Source organism: Mytilus edulis, chromosome 6, assembly GCF_963676685.1.
Source record: "Mytilus edulis chromosome 6, xbMytEdul2.2, whole genome shotgun sequence".
Taxonomy (NCBI): Eukaryota; Metazoa; Mollusca; class Bivalvia; order Mytilida; family Mytilidae; genus Mytilus; species Mytilus edulis.
In genome coordinates, this window is record NC_092349.1 from 35,895,562 (window position 1) to 35,912,957 (window position 17,396).

Genomic DNA, 17,396 nt, shown 5'->3' on the forward strand with positions numbered 1-17,396 from the left:
ATGGGCTGTTTTTGACATTACAATGCACATATATCCGGTACTAGCACCATTAAGTCATGCTAAATTACTGAAATCCTCATAATTCTAGCATTTTAGTTAAATTTTAGACGGTTTTCGTGTAAAACGAAAGTGGCCGCATTCGTGTTCATCCTTAATATTGGAATGTGAGTTGTATTTTATGATAATACATAACATATATAAAGGTTGAGGATGAACACGGATGCGGCCACTTTCATTTTTACCAAAAACCATCTGAAAAGTGACATTTTCCGGCATATTAGGTAGATTTTTCATATTTGAGCTTAAATCGGATCGTTTTTAATGACTAAATCTGTTAAAATCTTTCACATAAACTAATTAATTCAAATAAAATAGACACTTAAGTGTTTAAAAAGTGGTCAAAATCTTTCGTCAGATGAACCTGAAATTTGAGGCCAAAATAGGTCCTTACCGGACCTACTCCTTTGTTTATTGCATTGTTAATGATTTGTTTCCAAATTTGTCATTTCAGATCCTTTAATAACTGACTATACGATATGATATATACACTTATTTAAAAGTCGTGTATACCTGGCAATACTTGCTTAAATCAGCTTTATTTGGAATATGTTGGATAATTGTCTTATTAGTAATCACACCATATCTACTTTTATTAACGGATACACGAACATGAAGTTTGATTTTACATCGCTAATCAATTCGTCCCTATGATAACGTTCGACTTCGTTAAAAAGTATTTGTTATTTCTCACTCACCCTTTCTTATACTAGCCATATATGCCAACCCTTCCTCATCATTTGGAATTTCACGGTGATTATTTGTATCAGGTACTACGTGTACTATGCTGTAAAAAATTATGGTTACACTATACCAATTTTGAATGGAAATCACTAAAGAAAAGGTTAAATTTCTTATATCATGCAAGTCCCTGTTAGTATTTGTTAAAAGAAAAACTTAAATGTTCAGCTGATAAACATTCACAACACCTGATTTGAAAAAAAGAGGCTGTGAGATCTAAAAATAACAAATAAATCCGGAATGCACAACCTAAAAAATATGTAAAAGAAACAATGCATACTCAAAGGATACATTTACCCCTCAAAGTAATAACAATAAACTGCTTCAGCGATATGAGTAAGAGGGGGTATAGAATATTGATGGTTGTCCAAATTATTTTTCTACTACATCCAACGATGTTTCTCATATTATGGAGTGTGCATTATCTACTATCTATGGAAACATAAACTATAACAAACATAAAGAAATACTGGCCTGTAAACTATGATTTGACCACGAACGCTCGACAATGAACAGTATTTATTTCAAGATGATACTAAACTTTGTCAGCAGCAACAAAGGGCTATATTGCAAAATGAGTAAAAGCAGATATAAAAACAACAACCGAAACTTGCTTGCACTCTCCATACTTGGAAAATTAAATGGTGGTGGACGTATTTTGACCTTCTAATCGATTAATCTTTAGCATTTCTGGTATTTTACGTGTAATGAAATAAATCCCATATTTTGATATGTTTGTTTATCCGTAAATTAAAAATGCTTTATTTTTACCATCACAATCTTTTATTTATTAAACTTGCGAACAAACAATCAAAAGAAAATCATACTTGTGTAGTCAATGGGAAAATACACAGAGAGAATCCATATCTTAAATATCGTAATATTTTATATGTACCTGTGGTCCTCATGAGTACTTGATGCTGCAAAGAAAACAAAACTTGTATTATCCAAACTTGAATCCAAGCTATACACATTTTTTTTGTATCTGTTTGCAATTAAAACTTATAGTTAGTATGATGATAAACGAGGAAATTTGAATTTATTACACTTCACATTAAAATGCCAGATTTTGATGTGCTAATATGAGGGAGACAATTTACTTTATCCCTTGGCTGAGCACAAGACAATTTTTTTGAATGTCACCCTTTAGGAAGACCAATCAAACATCGACAATTTAAAAGACAATGAATCGAACTTACATCACGTAATTAAAGACAATGCTTCAATTCTACGTTTTTGAACAGAACGTATTGGTTCACTCTCAAAAAAAAATATCTTGCTTTATTTCTGTTAATAATTCGAATACCTGTACTATTGTTATGCATGTTATGACTAAGAAGAATGCTTTGAATTTAAAATTAAAATGCAAAAGGCAATAATGAAAGGACATTCAATTCAATAAATTAAATAACACATAGCTGAGAGGATGATGAAGCAGATTGTTACTCGAGAAAACATTTTCAATCTGACTTATTTGGAATTTGTTGGGTATTTTTTTTGTGGCTTTCAAACCATATCTCTATGATATACGGGTACCTAAATAATATATGATTTGTATCGCTAGTAAGATCTCTCTTATCATATAACGGTCCTCTTCGTAAGAAGTAGTACTTTTAATTACTCACTCACCTCTTCTCAACGTGGGCATATCTACGTATCGTTCCATACCAGGTACTATTTCACTGTGATCATTTGTAGAAGTAAGTGCTCTATTAAAAAGATATGGTTACACCTTTTCAATATTGAAAAAAAAACAAATGGAGAGAAAAATAATGATAAGAAAACACTAAGTCAAACAAAACAACAACAAAAAATCTGATATCGTGCAAACTGTAATCCTTTCATTTAAGATTGAGAAGAAAGTGTAATGTTAAGGACTAAAATAAAATCCACAACATATAACGAAAAGATTGCCTGGTAGATCCTAAAATCTGTTCATAATCTAACGCAAAACTTTAAAAAAAAAAAAAAAAACCAATCATGTTCTTAATTCAGACATTGCGAAATACGTTATAACTTATTCACATTGTATGCTTAGACGGTATACTCAAAGTGTTTTCAATAAGAAAAAAAATTATCTTAGGGATATACAAAATCAACATAATTCTGTTTAGATCAGTGTTAGTATTTACGAGCACATAGTGGTAAATGAAAGATGTAAACATATCATATCATGAGACAGAAGGTATGCGTCTTCTTATATAAATTGGAAATGCACAATTAGAAACTTGAAGTCATCGTGTATGCCATTCATTTAAGTATAAAGCCGTCCAATTGTGCCAATTTTAATGAATATATCAAATTATAAAGCAAATTTTATGGTATAATGATGTTCAATCCCATGTTCACTGATATATATGACATGAAAACATCACAAAAATTTATCACGCTGTCATCCAGAGAAACAATTGCACATATTGAATATCATGACATTTATATATATATATATATATAGATAAATAGATAGATACCTGTTGTCCGGAAAGCTTGATTCTGCAAATTAAAAAAACGTATGTTACCCAAATTATAAAAGCATGTACTATATCTAACTTTTCTTTCGTTTGTAATTAAAATTGCTGTTGGTTACCAAAGAGGCAAAGTTAATAAAAGCATTATGGAAGACAACGTCAAACGACAAAAAAATTTCCTTATGTCGTTCTGAAATCCTCTTTGATTACCTATACATTATGGGGTTACCTCATTTTCGCACGGTGTCTTGTAATTGTTTGTATCTCTGATGTGTGATGCTATTTGGATAATTGTTTCACTGGAATTCATAAACATATCCTGTTTTTAAATTATTTCCGTTCAACATGTTAAAAGATTGCCACTAATGGAAAATATTTCAAAGTCTCTTACTCGCATCCTTCTTCCTGGACTCTGGATTTAATAAGACACTTGAAGATTGCTTTAGGATTCTAGCCGCCGTTTGTTTTCCTTGTGTTGTTTGATGTCTGTATGCTAGACATATATTGTGGCCCTTTAAATAATATGTTTCCGGTGGTATATATTTGTCAGACTCCGGTGAAATACTTCTATATATCCAAACCAATTTCCGAGTTATAGTGTAACATGATGTAAAAATTAAAAGACTTCAAAAACTAACTGTGTTTTTTGCTGTCCGATTGAAATATGCATCACAGCATATAAACTCATTATAGATATCAGGACTAAATTTTTAGTAACATACCATTTCTTTTGTCTTTTTGTCTTTTGATCTTAAACACTACAAGAATAATAATCACTACCAAAATTACACACCCAATACTAATACTAATTTCAACCAACCAGGAATTGGAAGCCGATTTTGATGATGATGATAAATCCAGCTTAACTGAAATATAAGGTTTAGGGGGAACTTTAAAAGATTCACATATGAAATAATCATTGTGTACACATCTTAATGAATATACTTTAAAGTAAAGTGCCTGTCATTCATAACTAGCAGGGGGATGTTTTAAATACATGTAGAAAGAAACACAGTATTCGTTAAAACTCACACAAAAGAGGAATAGTGGTACCAAAAGCTTGATATGAAACTCTATGCATGCATCAAGATTACTTAATTAACTAACTACCTACTCATAAATGTTTACCATTAGTAAAGTATACAAATAGGCCTGATCAACTTGATAACATTGAGAAGAGAAAGCTAACGGCTTATACTAATATAATAAACGAGAAAAAAAGAAAAATCACAAATATACTGAACTCCGAGGAAAATTCAAAACGGAAAGTCCATAATCAAATGGCAAAATCAAAATCTTAAACACATTAAACGAATGGTTAACAACTGTCATACTAAATTATAATCCTGGTACTTTTGATAACTATATTCCTGACTTGGTAAAGTCATTTTCTGTGTAACATCCCCTTATAATTGAACTGTAGTAAATGATTTACTGAACATAACTTGATTAATCATATACTGAAGCAATAAAAAAACACAAACAAAAGGGCAATTTTAAGAGGTTTCGGAATATCTTCATGGTTATTATTTTGTCTTTTATTATGCAATAACTAATCATCGTAAACGATTGTTTGAAGACAGTTCCTTGTTTGATAATAATTTGTGTTACAAGGGAAGAGTAAAATTACGAAAAAAATGTTCAACAATACAATTTATTGATGAATTCTATTAAAAAAAAAACAATTTCGTTTAAAGTCGAAGAGAATGATGGGTGCTTTGTGAAACGCTTTTGATTGTTATATTTATCCCGTCTACATTATAAACTAAGGACAAAAAAAAACAGGAAAAGTAAAAATCCTATAAGATATATATGTCGTGTTCATTTTATTATTTTATACAGGTAATTACTTGTACAAAAACTTTGTATGAGTAATTACTTGTATGATGCCATCTTACAAGTTATTACCTGTACAAATATAATTGTACCAGTAACTACTTGTACAATTTTTGTTGAGTAAAAGATAATAACTTGTACAAAACAATATCTTTGAGATGTATGTGCTTCTACTTTTGTTTTAAACAAAATTTAGCATTGAAAAAGTCCTTTCTTTGAGTAAGTAAGTCTGGGATTGTTTTGTCAATTGTCGGGTTATATTATAAATTTTCTTTCACTTTTTTCTCATATTTATTTATTTGTTTGTTAATTTTTTTCTGGTCATAAAACATACGTATTTTTGAAATCAACTGTGTTTGTTTTTCTTTTTTTAAAATGTGTATCTTATACTTAATGGGTTTTTGTTTCGGTTGTTGTATCTGATATACAAGTATCCGGCCACGTCCTCCTGTGTAGTATTTCTGATTGTGTCTATCTGAAGCCTTTTTCAACTGATTTTATAGTTTGTTCTTATGTTGTGATGTTACACCATTATCCCAGGAAAGTAGAGGGTTGGGGTCCTGCTAACATGCTTAAACCCGATACATTATTTATGTGCATGTCCGAATTCAGGAGCCTGTCATTCGATGACTGTTGCTTGTCGATGTGTTACATATTTTTTCCGTTCATTTTTGTACATAAATAAGGCCGTTGGTTTTCTCGTTTGAATGATTTACATTTGCCATTTTGGGGCCTTTTAAAGCTGACTATGCGTAATTGGCTTTGCTCATTTTTGAAGGACGTGGTAGTGATCAATAGTTTTTAATGTCTGTGTCATTTGGGCTCTTGTGGAGAGTTGTCCCATTGTCAATTATTTCACATCTTCTGTTTTATATTAGTATTATTTTTGAAATGTTAGAATAATTCAGACACACGACGAACGCAGAGTTACAACATAACCTACCACGAGACATTGAGCAAATTAAGCTTAACAGCTTCTTGCCATTTAAATACTAACTATTGGTGCAAAGTAACAAAGTCGTTAAAAGCAAGAATACAATAAACCCTTCTACAATCTATTTTCAAAAATAAATCATGATAAAAAGTTGCGTATGCAATACTAGTATCATATATTTGAATTAAACGTAAATTCTAATAGATCAAATAATCTATTTGTTTGCACAAGACAAGGATGCATGACATCACAATAAGCTGATCTTTTCATTTACATTTGCCTGTCTTACATCAATTAAGGAAAGCACATGTACTGCTTCCATGACGTATACCTAATTGCTCTGTGTTATGTCAAACATTGTCAAATCCTTTCTCTGAATCTTTTCGATTTGATTTTGACTCATAAAACCAGTCATGATTTAACTTTTGTTTATATTTTTAACTTTCTGCAATATACAGTACAACTCCTTTTGAATTTCTACGGTCAATCAGACCTATGTCTACTATTTCACTGTAACATTGGAACTGAATTTGGCTTCCTTTACATAACTACTATTCTGTCTGTACTATCTTACGCGTGTGAAAGCGAATTATTAGATTTAGTTATTGCCTTATATTTTTTTTTCTTCACTGTTTTCCCTCTTTACAAGTTTTGACCTTTTTTCATGTTTTGCTTATAATGTTTGTTATTTAAAATGAACACACTTGTTGAAAGTAAACACCTTTACATGTCTTAGTAGTAAATTATTTGTTTAAAGGGAAACGATTGCTAAAGAATATCAAAGATAATAATTTGTATAAGTAATTATCTTTTTCTCAGTAAAATTTGTACTAGTTATTACTTGTACAAATGTATTTGTACAAGTAATAACTTGTATGATGGCATCATACAAGTAATTACTTATATACCTTTTGTATGTACAAGTAATTACCTGTACAAAATAATAACATGTGCACGACATATACAAAAATCTTTCTGAAAAGGATCCAATCGATTTAAAAGCTTACCTTTTGTTTTGAATTCAAGCGATGCATTTCTGTTTCCATGAATGTTTGTTGACAAAACCATGACTTCATAAGACGTGTCTGGTTTCAGCTGATCCAGAGTGACGTGCATTACACTCCCCGTCTTAATCTCATGCGTATGAATAGTAGTTGTGTTCCATATATCAGTATCTGTAGTTTTAAACTGGACTTTAAAGGTTTGGTTGTATCCGCCATTGAAACCAGCGATCCAGGATAAATTTACTGATACAAATGTTACCGACTCAACAGAAAGATTTTGCGGTGCTTCTGGCTTATCTGCAATAAAGATTGATATCTTATCCTTTGGGGAAAAAAAATATTTACTAGTATTTAAAGTCACAATAAATTCACGTATCAACGAATTACTTTGATTTTAAACGAGGCTGCAACTTTAATCAGAAGAATCTTATTGAAATACATTATATCAATTATTATAATAAAATCAATTGCTTTAGTTCAGATTTATACGATTTCTATCTTGTTGCAATCTACCATATTTTTTTTGAATAATTCCATTTAATAACGAACTTTCCGTATTGAAATTTCCTTGTTTGGTATTTTTGGTATTTTTGATATTTTACTTTTTTCTCTGTTACCATTAATGACCACCAACACATTTTATGCATCTGTAAATGTATAACTAAATTTGATATATTAAAATATAAAGGATACCTCGCGGTTTCAACGTGATATTGTCATCAATACATCCTTCTTGGTTACAAATCGTTATTCCATACACACCAAAATCAAGTTCCGATCTAACCTGTATTTCAGACATTATTTCGTATCTGTAATCATATATGTCTGTATTAACAATCCAGTCGAACCCAGTTACACGACACCACTCTACAGTTGGCAGCGGGGAGGATACAACATACATTACTATATTTTCAGCTGAACCAACTTTTGTTTCTATTTTTCTTGATTCGGTTGTGACATTCCTAGGTTTACCTGAAATGCAGTTTAAATGAACAGTTAATATACACGATATAAACTTACCAACTTATTGCATTATAAGTACATTACTTGTATGATTCATTATAATATAGGGTTATTGCATGAATATTTGGGGAAATTGTCCCAAGTAGAATTATATATTGCACGAGCTTTTCAGTGCAATATATGTTCTATGAGGGACAATATTCCCAAATACAAGTAATTGTATAGCAATATAATATTTGACAGAAAAATTTGGTGTAAACTAAGATTTTGTCGTTGATGACGTCATGAGTTTTGAAGATGTATTGCACTAGTGCAATATTGAGATTTATTGCACGCTAACTGTTGGTTACTTTCTGTTAGAAATATTATATTGCTATGCAATGATAAGTCTTAAAATCTTTATTGGCTTATAGCGATCTTGTGTCATTATGAATTGACCTTTATTTCAAAATGAATGGCATCATTTATGGGGACACGAATTTCTCCAATAGAGTGCACAAGTCATGTAAATAAAGAAAAAAAAAACTTGATAGACATGTAATTATAAGAATGTTTATAGAGTTGTATTCACGCTTCAACGCCAAAAAAATTACAAATAGAATCGTAAATTTTTAATCTCTCTCTCTATATATATTTTGATGTTTTTCTAACATAAACTCATGTAACTATACTTACAAAGTATTGTTAGGTTGACCTTTTTGGTATCTCCATTTGCTATCCCATTTATAGCCCGTATTGTAAATTCACCTGAATCTTCACACTTAAGATGAGGTAGTATATAGATATATTCAATATACCTGTTGCCTTTAGTTGAATTTTGAATCGCCAAGAAAGAGGAGTTAAACATTACTTTCGGATCTGGATTGCTATCAATACGTAGTAGTAGGCTCACATTAACGTCTTCGCTGAAATTGAAGTTATTTGTGGTATTCAATCTGTTACACTGACTTTGATCGTCAAACAAACAAGTTTCTTTTATTTCAGGAGAATCTGAAAATATTATACCATACTTCAATTTAATATACAAATTCAATGAAAAATATACATCACTACAAACCATTAAAGTCTGAAATGGCCTATATCTGTACTCGACTGTACTGATTTTTACTCGACCAGTCTGAATTGGTTTGACTTTTACTTGACATTACTCGACCCCAGTCTGAACCATAATTGACTGTACTGAATCGTACTTGACCTTAATCTTTGCCGTTAAAAATAGTCTGAACTATTACTCGACCAGTCTGAAACAGTCTTAACCCATTCTCGACATGTACTCGACCTATTTTCCCAGTCTAAACCATACGTAACCAAAGGTCTGAACAGTACTCGACCAGTCTGAACCATACTAGACCAAAAAACCTCAACTTTTTTAACTGTTAAAATAAATTTCTTTTAAACTGACATATATAACAACGGCCAACAAAATTTATATATTTGTTTATCCTTATATTAGAAATATATCTATGATTATATTTAGGATGAAAAAAAAAATATTATATATAACTTATATCAAAAAGGGATAAAATTATATAAATAAATAAAATTGTTTTTCTGATTAGTGGTGAAATATAAAGAATAACCTCTGCTTGGGGGCTAACTCATAAATAAGATCACACCTGGTCAGAGGTATTAAATTCTAAATAACATTGATTCAAAATTGCAACATTATGTTAAAGTTAAATAACAAGGCCTTTCGAATATACATGTAACTACTAGATAAGTAATACACGAATTTAAGAAAATTGGGCTTTCTTTTTTACCTGTAAAACACACATGTACTGAGGTAATTAGAACATATTAAAGTGCTTTATGTATGCAATGTTAATTTGACAAAAAAAAAATACTTAAATTAATTGAAATAAATTTTTACTGTTACTTTGGAATACATTTCCTTTTTTTAAAAAGGTTATCAAGGATTGCTATGTAAATTCTATTATCATGATTACATTAAATTCTTGGTTTAATAAAACAAAGCAATTAAGCTCTCATTTTTTAAATTTTTTAAGTTGTTTTATAAACTATTTTATATATATAATACATATTAAAAAAAAAAAAAACATTCACTGCATTATTAATTAAACCCAACTTAATTTATACTGGGCTTAAGTTAATGGTGAAAAAAAGTCCAGTTACCATAAAATGCTTCCGAAATATTCATTAAATTTTGAATAAATAGTGAAATTATTAGTCATTTGTTGGTCACAATTCATTTTTTTAGATTATTTGATCAGCTTGTTTTATTTATATTTTTAAACTTGATATATATCATTACGTAGGTGTTGATTAATAATGTGTTGAAGTTATATTATGATTGATTATTGTGAAAATTTAATTTCAATACTGTATTGAATCCATTTTTAATTTCAAGTTGTTGTTCAAATTTCATTTTTATTGAAAAAATTCCTAAATTGATAAAATTCAGTTGATAGATACAAAGAATAGGTCTAGGTTGGTTAAGAATTGGTCGAGTATGGTTCAGACTAGGTCGAGTATGGTTCAGACTAGGTCAAGTACGGTTCAGACTAGGTCGAGTAGGGTTCAGACTAGGTCGAGTACGGTTCAGACTAGTATAAAATGGTTATGTACTGGGAAAGTACACATTCAGACTGTTAAGTATTATTCAGACTACAGTCGAGAATTATCAAGTGAATCTCAGACGAATTCAGACTGGTCGAGTAAAAATCAGTACAGTCGAGTACAGATGATATAGGCCATTTCAGACTTTTAATGGTTTGTAGTGCATGTAACTCATATTGGTGTTATTTTTATTGAAATAACGAATTTAAAAGTAACAAGACGTGTTATTGCTAAGTAAACCCAATTAGTATTTGAAAGTAAACTATAAGATACGATTTGGAATAGGTTTAAATGTGTTAACTTATAGCTGATCAGAATTCACCACTGTGAATAGTCAAAAATGTGTAAATTTATAGATCAGCTAGGATTCATGATTTAGAATAAGCAAAAATGCGTAAATTTATAAATCATAATTAATAAGTTTCGGTTCTGAAGTTCGGAACCAGACAAATTAAATTGTTTAAGCAATTCGTGATAGTTGCTGAAATTATGTCCATTTCAACACTCTCATATCCACAACCCTGTTCAGAAATGGATAAAATGTTGTTTTTATTTGAATTGTTTTGGTTGTTCATTGGTCCATTGGTTATTGATAATTTTGACACTTTATCGTGTTAGAAAGAGTACAAATATAAGCAAATTTGAAACCAGATGAGTTTCCTGAATAGAGCGAAACTGCTGTCCTTAAAAGGCCAGAATTCCTTTTTAATAGTTTTGGTGTACACAAAATGAAATCACTGTGTTACCCATACAATGCAAAAATATCTGGAGAAATTATACATTTGATTCAATTTGGAACAATATATTCAAGGTGTTTTGTGAGATTGAAAAAAGCGTGACATACACAGTTGATTTTTCTAAATTTCGCTATGCAAACATTTAATCACGTATAGTCTATTATCCAACATGTATTCTTAAGCTTTTGTTCTAACCCAAATATAAAGTTCTAAACGTTTAACGTTTAAAAAAGAGGTCCGGTTTGAAATGTTATTAATGTTTTCTTTTGTGAATTACATGTCCATGGGTTAAACTTACACTGTACATTCACTGTAATATCTGTTCTTTCATATGTATTAGCATAAGGATAATCTATACGACAGCGAAAGTTTCCAGTCTGGTTTCTCTTTATGTCTGGTATAGTAAGAGGCTGCATTGAAAGGTAGCGATTAAATCGTCCCACTTTTTCTTCGTGTTTCCAAATATATGTACACTCCGGATTGCAGGTTGCAGTACAGTTTATCGGGCCTAATAGAGTGCCTTCTGTTACGTTGAAATGTGTGTATCCAGGTTCTGGGACAACGTTTTCAGGACCATCTACATCAATCAAATAACGCATTGTTATCTTAAGTGAATAAAAGGCATCCCAAACTCAGTAACAAAATATGAAGGATGAAACCATGGAAACCAGTGAAGTCATCGGAATGTCGAAAAAATGACACAAAACATAATGACAAAAAGGCAAACATATTATTGTAATATGACGTGTACCTTTCGCTTTTGAAACAACACCATGTGAAAGTATTGGAATATCTTTACTTAGCGAAGACTCAGAGATGTGCACATACATGACTGTTACTTTTACCTTCCACGTATTTAGAGCTGACTATGTGGTATGGGCTTTGTTCATTGTTGAAAGCCGTACGGAGACCTATAGTTGTTAATGTCTGTGTCATTTTGGTCCGTTAATATACTGGAAAGTTGTCTCATTGGAAATCATACCACATCTTCTTTTTTATATATATCTTTAAAAAAAGTAAAAGATCAAAAGAATGTAAAAGGTCAAAATAAAATAAATTACGTGAAAGTTCATGATTGATCTTAAATGGCGCATTAAAGTCATGTCAAAACACTTGTACGTTCTAAAATCGGATAATAGCATATTGAAATGGAGTTTTTAAGTAGGTATTGTTTCATTTACTATTCAATTGAAACATTCGCACATTATTGGATTTTACCTTGTCAACATCTTGGCTCATCCGGCTCCTTAGTTACGATATGTCAACTGTGGATTTGATGTTTAAAAGTACTAGCCAACGAAAAACGTTAATTTTGTCTCTGGCTAACGGTCGAGATAAGATTAAAATATAATGATCCAGGCCATGTGAAAGTTTTAAGTAAATCTTAGGCTGTTATGAACTGTGTATCGAATAGAAGTCGTCATTAAGCAACACTGTCTTAAAATTTCCACTATACAGTGACAGCTCTTTTGATAATTGTGTAGTATTAGTAATTTCTGACAGTATGCAAAAATTAAAATCACAACATGCGGAATTCAGAGCTACACAGCGTTATAACATATAACAATTAATTATCAATGAAATAACGACAACATTAGTTAACTTATGATAAAATATAAAGGTAAATGCATTAAGAAGACACACATGTTGGTATAACACAATATACCGATGCAATCGCATGAAATCAAGTTAAAAGTAAAAATCATTGGTTGCGCAGACGAAGTATGCGACTACTTCTATGCATTCATTACTCGCAGAAAGAATTAACACTAAGTAAAAGCTTCATGATGGGTCATGAGATAAATTTGCAATTAGGGAAAGGGATGATATTTGTGTATTTGGCAACCATACACAATGTACCATAGTTTCTTTCTTTAGATATAGCGTTTTTACCAATGATATACATGTATAATCATATAAGCAGATTAAGACAAAAGATATTTTCTTAAGTTGAATAGCCTTATTTAAAGTTATCTGTAGCCTTAAGAATCATTTAATCTAAGTCTAAATATTCTAAAAGTATATCTACTCAATACTGCATGCATGGAAGTTACCAATGATGTTACTCTGTTCATGTTTATGAGAAGAAAAAAAAAGATTCGCCATATTTTTGAAAAAAAAGAAGTTTTTACCGTACGCGTATTTCTAATCTTCTATGAAAAGCTCTAAGATATTATATCTTATAGAATAATTAAAGTTTTGAAGGCATCATATAAAGAATGATGAATTTAATTTATTAATTTCAGATGTCACCAGAACATGGAGCTTTTTTAGTTTTTCTTTAGGTTGTGATGTCCCTCTTTTCTTTAGTTCATTATACGTGTTTACTAAACTGAGATGTCTCGCAACGTATATTTTTTTATAAATTCGTTTTGATCAAACTTGAAATAAGATATAAGCATAAACACACTTATCTAGTACAGTACAATTTCCATCAAATATTCTTTTATTATGACCATGCAGTTACTTACAGTAAGGATCCAGTGTAATAGTATCACTCATGTTAGATACCTCTCCATATTCATCAGTGTAACGACAGGATATGGCTTGCCCTTTATCCAATTTAGTAAGTGTGTGTATTGTAAGCTGATTGTTGTCAATCTCTCCTCTTGGATTCCCAACAAAATGATATGTCAGTATGGGAGCCATATACCCTTCAGGCCAGCTGGTTTGTATCGTTTTACAGGCAAATGTTATGTTATCACCGACAAATGGATGCTCAGAAAGAGACATTAATGTTGGTTTCAAAGGTTTGTCTAAAATAAAATGTTAATGAATAAAAATAATAACAATTTAATACCTGCTATTTTTTTTAATCTTTTCAAATGATCTGCAAAAATATATGATATTTCTGTTGTACGTTACCTTTTTTCATGACGTCATAAAAAGAAAATCAGAATAAATGCCTTGATAATAATTCATTGTAAATTTATAAGAAAACTTAACGTTATGATAAATTTTGACCTATGAAGAACAAGAATAGGTCAGGAAAAAGAGGCATTATATTCGTGATTATTTTTGCCGAGCGATAGTGACGGCTAAAATAACACGAATATAATGCCTGCCCAAGATAAAAGTACAATAAAGTATAGCTTGCATTAATTATTTCGTTTCTGATGAGGACAAAAGAGGGACGAAAGTTACCAAAGTGACAGTCAAACTTATAAATTTAAAATAAACTGACAACGCCATGGCTAAAAGTGAAAAAAGACAAATTTAAAACAAACTGACAACGCCATGGCTAAAAATGAAAAAAAGAGAAACAGACAAACAGTAGTATACATGACACAACATAGAAAACTAAAGAATAAACAACACGAACCCCCCCCCCCCCCAAAAAAAAAAAACAAACAAAAAACTAGGGGTTATCTCAGGGACTCCAGAAGGGTAAGCAGATCCTGCTCCACATGTGGCACCCGTCGTGTTGCTTATGTGAATAGTAAATAGTATAATTCGGTAGGTCACATTCATGAAAAAGAAGGGGATTGTAGTTACGACGTAAGGAACATATATCCGATATCAATTGTGAAACTGTTATTACATAACGGCTAACCAACTCGTGAAATTTACGAAGGGATGATTTCAACTTCACCATTTGAAACTCTTGGTTTGATAGCTTCCTTGTGAATAGCAACCCTCTATCAAGAAAATCATGATAGGAAATGCAAGCAGGGGAATATCGTATCAATTGGGAGATATATACCCCGTAGGAAGGTGCTGATGGAATGTTGCTACTTAGAAATAGAAAGTTCACAATTGGAAAGCTGAAATCATCTCTTTTGTCGTAGAGTTTTGTTTTCAGCCGACCCTCATGGTCAATTTCTAGATGTAAGTCAAGATATGAGGCCGACTTAACTGTATCTGTAGTATCCTTTATCTCTAGTTCAATGGGATAGATACGTTCCACATAGTCACCAAATTTTGAATTATTTAGTGAAAGAACATCATCTATATAGCGGAAAGTAGAGTTAAAAGATATTGGTAACTTTTTATCTTCTTTCCTAAGAAGTTCCTGCATGAAGTCACCTCATAATAATTATGAAATAAGTCGGCAAGTAGAGGGACAAAGTTTGTTCCCATTGGAATGCCGACAGTCTGTTGAAAATCACGTCCACCAAACGTAACAAATATGTTGTTAATCAAAAAATCAATCATCTTGAAAATTTCAGTTTCAGAGAATTTTTTTTTTGGAATCAGAGTGATCCTTTACAAAGTAGGATTTATTCCTTCCTAAGACAAGATACTTGTAAATACGTTGGCTATTCTTTTTTATGAAGCAAAGCAATACCAACCCTTTCAATTTGTCTTTTAGTTTGGAATGTGGAATACTTGTGTAAAGAGTAGAAAAGTCAAATGTTTTAATACAATTAAGGTAGTATCTATGTCCGATGTAAATGAGTGTACAGCGTTTGTATTGGCTCTTTCATAAATATCCCTTTTTATTTGTAATCAAGCACACGACTGGCAATGTGATTTTTTAAAGAAAGGAGGTTTGAATGGATGAACGGTTGTCGTATTTAGGTCAATTATTTCAATTTCCATTTGCAACACATTACAGTCATAATAAATGAATTAGTAACAACATGCGCATCATTCAAGAGTTTGAAAGTGTTTTAAGTTAATGAAATATATTAAATGCATGCATGATAAAATTCATTATTCTGCAGTAGTCAATATACGCATGTGCAAACAATTTTTATTGGATTTCGAGCATGGGTTTATTCACAAAGTAAAAGAAGCACTTCATATTATAATATTAAGTAATAGTATCTACTTTTAGAGTATATGTTGAATAAAATTAAAATATTTATCTGAGTCAGAAATTATCTGTCATCAAGTTTTGTCAAATTCACTTTAAAAAATATAACTATTGATTTATATCATCAAGTTTTCCAAGAAAAAAAAATAGAACTTGATTGTTCTAAAAGATCAATCTTTCAATCTTAGTATGTTCAATATCTAATAAATGTAAGTGTTAAATTTTCCTTGTTTAGGGAAGTAAAATATGTATGAATCAAAACTTATCAAAGTGTAGTTTATGAAAGAAACGTCTATATGTAATAGAATAAATAATTGCCCCCGACTAATAAAAGTGAAGGAAAAACTAAAAATAATCAGTTAAAGATAACTGCTTTAAAATAATTTAAACTGTTTCAGAAAAATAATTAAGAAATACACAAAAACATTTGACTATGCCTGTACCAAGTCAGAAATATGACAGTTGTTGTCCACTCTTTTTTATGTGTTTTGTCATTTTATTTTGCCATGTGATTAGGGAATTTCCGATTGAATTTTTCTCTGAGTTCAGTATTTTACTTTTTATGATACTGTACATGTTACGGACAAAAATAAACATTACATACATCAATTCAAAAGAAGTTAGTATTCTAAACATAGTGACAAGTATATTAGAGATACTGAATATAACCTAAAAATAAATACCCCGTATAAGAGAAACTAGAATTCCGAACTTGATGACAGGTATCTAAGATATACTGAATATAATAATGTTTATATCATACTTGTAACAATTAACAAACAGCACCCATCCACAATTCCATCTTTAACTGCTGTGTATAGCCCAGCATCTGTCTCGTTCACGTGCGTAACTGTAATGTTTATTACTGTAAGGTTCGTTGTCGTTTGGTCAAATATGTATTTTCCTACTTTTGAACTATTTTGGATACTGCTTGCTTTTACTTCATATATAACTGACGAATTTGAGGGCGGCAAGACACTGTAAAACTCGGTCATATTTGTCGTCCATAATAAAACAATATTTTCGTTGATGTTTGTTTTGAAAATATTGTCTGAAAAAGATATAATTTCAATGGCAAAATGATAGAAAACCTAAATACACATATCGGGCGTATGCTTACATGGCACTTATATATAGGATGTAGCCAGTAAATAGAAAAAAAACATTATCAATAATATAAAATCATGAGCTTTCATAACATCTGATTTTAACACCGAGGTATTATATTTTTATAATTTAACCGACCCCCAAGTACCAAGTAAGCAGTGGCGGATAATGGGGAGGGTTCCGGGGGTTGGAACACCCCGCCATCTTTTGGAA

The 17,396-nt window shown here is 30.8% G+C and overlaps 1 protein-coding gene across 1 annotated transcript in view; it reads right to left on the reverse strand.

The window, feature by feature from the left end:
- Positions 1-17,396, reverse strand: part of LOC139526373 (uncharacterized) — a 42,184-nt gene that overhangs the window by 7,499 nt on the left and 17,289 nt on the right. The window contains exons 5-15 of the mRNA XM_071321512.1: positions 16,840-17,127; positions 13,789-14,073; positions 11,616-11,894; positions 8,679-8,993; positions 7,734-8,012; positions 7,044-7,337; positions 3,989-4,132; positions 3,270-3,291; positions 2,428-2,507; positions 1,694-1,718; positions 756-844 (exon numbers count right to left, since the gene is read on the reverse strand). Of these exons, the coding sequence (XP_071177613.1) occupies positions 756-844; positions 1,694-1,718; positions 2,428-2,507; positions 3,270-3,291; positions 3,989-4,132; positions 7,044-7,337; positions 7,734-8,012; positions 8,679-8,993; positions 11,616-11,894; positions 13,789-14,073; positions 16,840-17,127 (2,100 nt within the window). The remainder of the gene's footprint in view (positions 1-755; positions 845-1,693; positions 1,719-2,427; positions 2,508-3,269; positions 3,292-3,988; positions 4,133-7,043; positions 7,338-7,733; positions 8,013-8,678; positions 8,994-11,615; positions 11,895-13,788; positions 14,074-16,839; positions 17,128-17,396) is intronic.